Source organism: Triticum dicoccoides, chromosome 1B (genome assembly GCF_002162155.2).
Source record: "Triticum dicoccoides isolate Atlit2015 ecotype Zavitan chromosome 1B, WEW_v2.0, whole genome shotgun sequence".
NCBI classification, from domain to species: domain Eukaryota; kingdom Viridiplantae; phylum Streptophyta; class Magnoliopsida; order Poales; family Poaceae; genus Triticum; species Triticum dicoccoides.
The window spans coordinates 371,643,423-371,651,912 of NC_041381.1; the positions used below are offsets into that span (position 1 = coordinate 371,643,423).

Sequence of the window (8,490 nt, forward strand, 5' to 3'; positions counted from 1 at the left end):
GCAGATTTCCATGTTCCTCAAAGTTTACGCTACTTCTATAATTTCGAAAAGAATGTTGTTGCGAGATTTTTGAAATGAAATTTACAAATTCCAAAAGATGTGGGGTATAGACTGTAAGAAAATATATAATAGCCGTAAAAAATATTTTACGTTATGTAAAATTACAAACGTAAAAACATAATATAAAATATACATAATCTGTAAAAAAAATTGTCTTATGACTTGTATTTTTATCTTCTTATGCCAAATTTTGCGTAGTGAATCAATAGTAATGTAACTATTTGAATTTCAAATGTAATTTAATTATACTTGATTCATGTATATATAAATATCTACTTACAATTGAAATACATCTTAATGAAAAAACAATAGATGAACCACCAGGCCACCTAATAAAAGTGAAAAAATGTATAACTAGGTCACTCAACACACCTAATTAAAACCATGTAATTACAGGTGTTTTCCTCCAATATAACGTGGTACCACACACACGTATGTTGACACACACAGACCAACTCACATGAACTCCCCCCAAAAAATGTTCAGACCGGAAAATTGTCTGTCTCCCACGTTCTACTGGCCAGCTAATTACCGTGATTCATACGCCGACGGCCGTCTTTGTCAAGGCGCGCCGGTCAGTCCTACCACAGTGATGAGCAAGCTGGAGTCCTCATCGCCGTCGGGCGCCGCAACCTTGACGCACTCGCTCGCGTCTTTCCCACCGTTTCCGTTGACATAGCCTCCGTGTTCGATGTCGTCGGCGACTCCGGCGAGCACCTGCGCCAGGACAGCCTGTCTGTCCCAGTCCGTGCGCCCGATCACCACGAGCATCACCGTGACACACGCCGCCTGCGCGGCGAGAAGGCCAAGCCAGAGCCCCCTGAAGTCCATGCCGGCCCAGAACGCGAGCCCGAGGGCAACGGGCATGCCGACGCCGTAGAAGGCGGCGAGGTTGACGTGCGCGCCGTCCTTGGGCCGTGCGCTCCCTCGGAGCACGCCGCATCCGGTGGTCTGAGGGCAGTTGCCGAGCTCGCACATCCCGAGGATAGGAAGCACGGAGGCCGTGAGCGCGAGGATGGCCGCGTCCGTCGTGAACATGCGCGCCCACACGTTGCGCACAGCCACGGCGAACAGGAAGGAGATGACGCCCTGTAGTGCGCTCAGCGCGAGCCCCGCGGTGGCCACGGCGCGCGCCGCAGCTGGACGGTTCGCGCCGAGCTCGTTGCTGACCCGGGTCGACACGCCGAAGCTGAGAGACGACGGGAAGATGTAGAGCAGCGATGTGGTCTGGATAAGCACCCCCATGGAGGCGACGGTGGCTTCGGGATTGGCCAGGAGGCCGCACAGCAGGATCATGATCTCATACCACCACCACTCGAGGCACACGCTCGCGCAGCTCTCGACGGCGAGCCTGGCCAGCCGCACCCACGCGGCAACATCGTCCTTGAAAAGCTTGCATGACAGCGAGAAGCCCCCGGTGGCATGGTGCACGCCGGAGACGTAGACATAACCGAGGAGGAAGAGCACGAGGTTGAGGTTGGTCCAGGCGGAGGCGAGTGCAACTCCTTCGACGCCGAGCCCGAGCACTGATACGAGGAGGTAGTTGATGGGGAGGTGGAGGGCGACAGCGAGCGTGGCGCAGGTGGTGAGCGGGAGGTTTATGGACTGCGTGCGGAGGTAGATACGGAGCGGGTGCAAGAAGGACTGGAAGAGGAGGTCGGGCAGGCAGAAGAGAATGTAGCGCTGCGCCGCCGCGGAGATGGCGGCATGCTGGCCGCAAAGCAGGAGAAGCGGCTCCATCTGAAACCATAGGAAGGCGACAGGCACGGAGACGGCGAGGAGGAAGAGCACCATCCGCTGCATGGTGGCGCCGACGAGGGGCAGGTTCTTGGCGCCGACGGCCTGGCCACACACAGGTTCCATGCCCGAGGCGAGGCCGGACAGGACTGAGTACCCGGTTATGTTGGCGAAGCCCATGGCGAGGGACCCGCCGGCAAGGGCCAGCTCGCCGAGCCGGCCGAGGAACAGCATCGAGATCATCGGACGGACGTAGAGTATGAGCCCCGTCATGATCATCGGCAATGACAGCCCCAGGATCGACACGGCCTCCTTCGCCGCGTCCTTGGTCAACGACGACGGCCTGTCAGCCAGGACAGGCGCCGACATGGACACAACGACGACAGCGTGGTCGTCGTTCGGAGGCACGGCCGCGCCGCCGCCGTTCTTGGCATTGCACCGGCACTGCAGCAACGGCCGGTCAATGAGCCCCTCACACATGACGGCTATATGCGAGCAAGGAAGCTCAAGCGTGCGAGCTAGCTTTGGTTTTGGAGGGAAACTGAAACAGGGGAGGCTCAAACCCTAGTAAGGGCACTGAATTTATAGGCAAATGGATAGGACCGGTCGATGCAATTGAGAAACGAGATCAAAGCAAGCTATAGTGACTTTAGAGCGGAGCGCTCGTCGTCTTGTTGCGAGGTCCACGTGCCGCTCTCGGCCGGCCGGCGTGCGCTACGACAGGCGACGGCGTCGCGGGGGTGCGCGCACGGGGCGTTGTTGTATTGCGCGGCTTGTAGCCTAATTCGGCCGGAGCAGTGGCGAGCTTCCGTACGATCGGCTAGCTGTTTGTGGATCGCCTTGGGTGTCTCTAGGGAAAGGACAAAAATGGTTGAGCGAGAGAAGGTGTGTGCGAAGGATGAGGAGAAAAAGAGCAGGGCGAGTAGGGGTATTTATACAATTGATTTGAGCCCATGCATGGCACTAAGTCCTTTTAATTATCTGCACCCTTTTATAAAATTTGTTGCCTAATTATGAGATTTATCGTGTCTGTGGGTTCGAAGTCTTTGGGCCATTTTTTTAACACCGCAATCACATATGCTCACAAACACGCACATATACTCACCCATATAAATGCACGCACATCTCATTTTTATGAGCACCTTCGAGATTCTGAGCCGGCACAACATTTTAAGTTGACAAAGTCACCACAGGTACATGTGCCTAGTAGTCGACGAGAACGTCCCCTCCCATTAAAGAAACATCGTCAGAATAACTGAAATAAATTCAGAAAATGAAAACACAAATGCCAAATGTAGGACTTAAACCCCGGTAAGCTAGTTCCATCACAAGGAACCTAACCATGTGCGATTCACGGCTCATTACTTTTAGGGGATGTTTGTTTTCAGGGACTTTTTGGTGTAGGGAATAGAAAAAGTCCCGAGCAAACCAAACAGGGTGGGACTTTTTTGGGACTTTTTGCTAAAAGTCCTTAGAAGCACCTCCTTGAGTCTTTTTCAAAAAGTCCCAGGGACTAGAAAAAGTCTTAGGACTAGAGAAACAAACACCACCTTAGTTTGAATTTCTATGTCGGGCTCTTGAAGACAGGGGTGCTGCAAAATGGGTAGTACTATAATAGAGTCAATGGATGATTCTTCTTAATAGAATTGTTAATGTGAAAGATATTGGTTGAAAACTTCACACGCCCACCAAAGATAGATCTGGCGGAGACACACCTCCACACGCCCACCAACGATGCTAGACGCACCGCTGAAACAGGGGCTAAGCGGGGAGACCTTTATTCCATCTTCAGGGAGCCGCCGCCGTCATGCCTTCCTGAGTAGGACACAAACCCTAACAAGATTGGAAAAAAAATAAAAACGGAGCCCTCCCGCCAGCCCTTGCCAGGATCCACCGCGCCTCCATTTCCCTAGGGCCACCGAGACGAGGCGGATCTGCGCCGGCGCCGGCGAGAGGCACGAACCCTAACTTTCTTTCTTAGAGGAGGAGGAAGAGAGCAGACTGCTCTTTTCTTTCTAGATTGATTGAGTTACTTAGATGTGCAATAACTAGGACATATCTAGATGTGCCCTAGGCAGACCCAAAAAGAAAAAGAAAATTACCACACAAATATTTACATAAGATCAATGGCTTAGGACTTAGAGGTACAATACTAATGATATATCTAGATATGCTTTAGCAAAATTATAAAATAATCACTACAATAACATTGGCCACTATTTGTGGGTCAAGGCATATTTAACATACCTAAATGTATCTTTAGTCTTCGGCAAAAAGTTTCCTGGACATGTGTGTCTGTGTGTGGGTAATCCTTTAAAAACAGTACCTCCCTCCTTATCCCTTAAATTCCTCTCCTTCACATGGAATGCTCCTCATCCTCTTCGATGCATCACACACTACTACACTACTGCTGCAAGCTACGAGCATGATAACATGTGCTTTTCGCGGCATGGTCACCTGGTTACATGGGAACGTTGGTCGGATCTATCTTGGTTGATCCTCGTCTCGACATTTGCCCGCTCAAGCTTTCTTGAAAAGTGCACATCTTAAGAGCATCTACAACCGGGCGTCCCAAAACCATCTCAAACATCTCGGATGGACGGCATGGTCACTGACCGGTCACAAAAATGCGCCCCAGACGAGCTTCTTAAACAGGGCTCAAACGCCCGGGCTAACCGACACCCGTTATATCCAGCCTTAATATGGGGCAGATATAGGGCACACAAGCACGCCTAGGCGCGTCCGCTACATCGGACTGGCGATGGGTTCCCACACGGAATCGCCCGGAAACCCGGCGGTCCGACGGATGTCTCCTTCGCTGGGGCTGTGAACGCTGGGTAGCACCGCTCCGGCTCGCTGCTCGAGGCCAAATTCGGCTATTTAAGCTGGTCGGCGTCCCTCAACCCTAGCAACATCCACGTCCCCCCTCTTTGCGCCGCCAGTCCGAGCCCAGCCACCACCTTTCTCACGCTTCGCCGCTCTTCCCACGCCGTCTGACATTGCCATGGTTCGGCAAAAGAAGACCACCTCCACACCAGGCGCGCCGCACGCATCGCAGACGGCTTGCCTCCGGACTCATCGGAGTAGGAGGAGGAGCAGCCGGAGGCAGAGGAGGAAGAGGAGCAGTAGCCGGCTTCGATGGAGGTGTCGGATCCGGAGGATGCGGAGCAACCGGAGGAGGAGGAGCTGGCACCGGCTCCGGGCTTCAACATGGAGGACGCGGAGTCGGAGTTCGCGGTCGCCCAAGCGGCCGAGATGGCGAAGCAACGGGCCATCCTAGAGTCCATCCAAGATGAGGCATGCGTGGAGGCCAAACGGTAGTTCATCCGACAGGAACGGTCGGCGACCGACGCGCTCTTCGACGAGGTTGAAGCGAAGATGGAGGCAAGGCCGACGTGGAGGAGCCGCGACTGCTACCCATGTACCCATAGCCGGGCACGGAGACAGTGGACATCTCTAACGAGGATTAGGATAGTATAGGTTATTTGATCTATGTAATACGTGGATTTCATCGTTGCATGTTTTTTTATGGATCTAAGGCTTCCAGTATGAAGTATCTGGAAGCAGAGGAGCAAATTTGAGGCGTGATCGGTCACTGTCCTCGGACGCGCGGGCGCTTGTGTGATCGGATTTGCTATTTGCGTTTGTTGATGCTCTAAGAAGTGAGGTTAGCGCATCTTCAATGTGGATCCTTAAACCGCCAGCAATAATCCGGACCGAGCGGTCCGGACATGCTTTGCCATCCAACGGTGGTCCAGACACACTTATTCCTGTGAACCAAAGACAAACTAAGGGGCTCTGAAGGCGTCCGGGCCACAGTCACTTCCGCATTTGACTAGTCTGGCCCCTCAAAAACCCCTCTCTCGTGCCTGCGCGCGTTCTCGTCAGAAAAGATCAGCGCTGCTCCAGAGCACCGGTGTCATATTCATGCTGGCTCAGAGCGACGCGACCTCTCACAACGCTCCGGCAATAAAACGGCGCACCGGCCAAGAGCGTCACCCTCGTTGTTTCCCGATGCATGTGTTGCCTCACGTTCAAACGACAGCCCATCCATTTGCCTGCCTACATTAAACATGAGTGCGGTTGCCGAGGAACGGCGAGCCGTCTCCACTCGTTCGTCCGTCTAACGCCCACCATTAATCACCTCGCCAGTTGTCCTGCCATCAGCCCGCTATATCAGGCCCGACCGTAGCCGCATCCATCATCCTTCTCTCCCTTCCTCTTGTCTGGACCATGCCCGCCATGGCTTCCTCGAGCTCCAAAGCCGTCTGGGACAGCCTCTCGTCCGATCATAAATAGGAGATTGTCGCCATTCCTGTCGGCTGGCAGGCCGACAGGCACACGAAGACCGACACTGCGGACGTCCCAATGGAGGACGCGGTCGATGACTAGCTGGCGCCACCCTCCTCGCCGGTCCATGCCGTCATCACCATGGGGGAGGCTCGTGCTCACTACACCAAAATGGTGTTGGCCGAGCTGAAGCCTTGTTTTGGCGGGCGCAAGCCAACCAGGAGTACAACCTCCGCCTCTTCGATGAGCACCGGCGCGCAGAGGAGCAACTCTCCGTTGGCACGGTGATCGCGTCGGACGTGGACGTGACTGAGCAGGAGGCGTTGGTCGACTCCTAACTGTTGGGAACGTAGCATGCAATTTCAAAGAATTTCCTACGATCACGCAAGATCTATCTAGGAGATGCATAGCAACAAGAGGGGGAGAGTGTGTCCACGTACCATCGTAGACCGAAAGCAGAAGCGTTAGCTTAACGCGGTTGATGTAGTCGAACGTCTTCTCAAATCAACCGATCAAGCACCGAACATACGGCACCTCCGAGTTCTGCACACGTTCAGCTCGATGACGTCCCTCGAACTCTTGATCCAGCAAAGTGTCGAGGGAGAGTTTCTTCAGCACGACGGCGTGGTGACGGTGATGGTGATGTGATCCGCGCAGGGTTTGCCTAAGCACTAGGACGATATGACCGGAGGAGTAAACTATGGAGGGGGGCACCTCACATGGCTAATAGAACAATTGATGTGCTTTGGGGTGCCCCCTGCCCCCGTATATAAAGGAGGAGAGGGAGGAGGCCGGCCCTAGGGGCACGCCAAAGTGGGGGGAAACCGACTAGGACTCCTAGTCCAAGTCGCCCCCCCCCCCCTTCCTTTCTTTCGGAGAGGGAAAGGGGAAGGAGAGGGAGAGGTAGAAGGAAAGGGGGCCGCACCCCTTCCCCTTGTCCAATTCGGATAGCCCATGGGGGGTGCCACCCCTTGTGGGCTCCCCTCTCTCTCCCCTATGGCCCATGCTAGCCCATTACTTTCCCGGGGGGTTCCGGTAACCTCCCGGTACTCCGAAAAATAACCGAAACACTCCAAACCATTCCGGTGTCCAAATATCATCGTCCAATATATTAATAATTACCTCTTGAACATTTCGAGACTCCTCGTCATGTCCGTGATCTCATCCGGGACTCCGAACAACGTTCGGTCACCAAAACAAATAACTCATAATACAAATCGTCATCGAACGTTAAGCGTGCGGACCCTACGGGTTCGAGAACTATGTAGACATGACCGAGACACCTCTCCGGTCAATAACCAGTAGCGGAACCTGGATGCTCATATTGGCTCCCGCATATTCTACGTAGATCTTTATCGGTCGAACCGTAATGATAACAAACGTTATTCCCTTTGTCATCGGTATGTTACTTGCCCGAGATTCGATCGTCGGTATCTTCATACCTAGTTCAATCTCGTTACCGGCAAGTCTCTTTACTCGTTCCGTAATGCATCATCCCATAACTAACTCATTAGTCACATTGCTTGCAAGGCTTATTATGATGTGCATTACCGATAGGGCCCAGAGATACCTCTCTGATACTTGGACTGACAAATCCTAATCTAGATCTATGCCAACCCAACAAAACACCTTTGGAGATACTTGTAGAGCATATTTATAATCTCCCTTTTACATTGTTAAAAGGATCGAGATGGACCTAGAGGGGGGGGTGAATAGGTACAATTACAAATTTTAATTGTTACTTAGCAATTTTAGGCAATAATGCGGAATGTGAAGGTGATCCTAACAATTGCAAGTGAGTACTAAGTACTAAGCAAGTAACACGAGCATGTAAGTAAACACGCACAATATGATATAAGTAAGTGCTAAGAGACAAGTAACCACAAGTAGAAAGTTTGGGTTAGGAATAACCGCAACTCCGGGAGACGAGGATGTATGTCGATGTTCACTTCCTTGGAGGGAAACTAGTCACCGTTAGAGAGGTTGATGTTACCACGAAGGCACACCAACGCCACGAAGGCTCACCCTATTCTCCCTTTGAGACAACACTACTGAGGCATTTCTCAACCACTAGTGGTAGACCTTGGGGTGGTCTCCAAACCCTCACAAACTTTTCCAGGGGTAATCACAAAGGTTGATTCCTCTCTGAAAGACTCCTACCGCCTAGGAGTCTCCAACCTCCAAGAGTAATAAGAACGTAGGGGAAAAGCTCAAGACTTGCTCAAATCACAAATTCCTTTGGTGCAAAGAAGGGGAAGGAGTGGATCTATCACTTGATCGGAGAACTTCTCTCAAATGTTCCTAAATCACTTGGGGATCTAGGATTTGATGTAGGGGATTGAGAGAGAGAGTGAAAAGTGTTCTTGGCAAGCTCAAAGTGAATGGTCAACCTCATCCCGTGGA

General features: G+C 52.4%; 1 protein-coding gene across 1 annotated transcript; it reads right to left on the reverse strand.

The window, feature by feature from the left end:
- Positions 1-516: 516 nt before the first annotated feature.
- LOC119305435 (protein DETOXIFICATION 49-like) lies at positions 517-2,091 on the reverse strand. The gene has a single exon (XM_037581953.1). It carries the CDS (start codon positions 2,074-2,076, stop codon positions 622-624), a length of 1,455 nt encoding a protein of 484 aa, XP_037437850.1. The 5' UTR covers positions 2,077-2,091; the 3' UTR covers positions 517-621.
- Between the last annotated feature and the right edge of the window lie 6,399 nt (positions 2,092-8,490).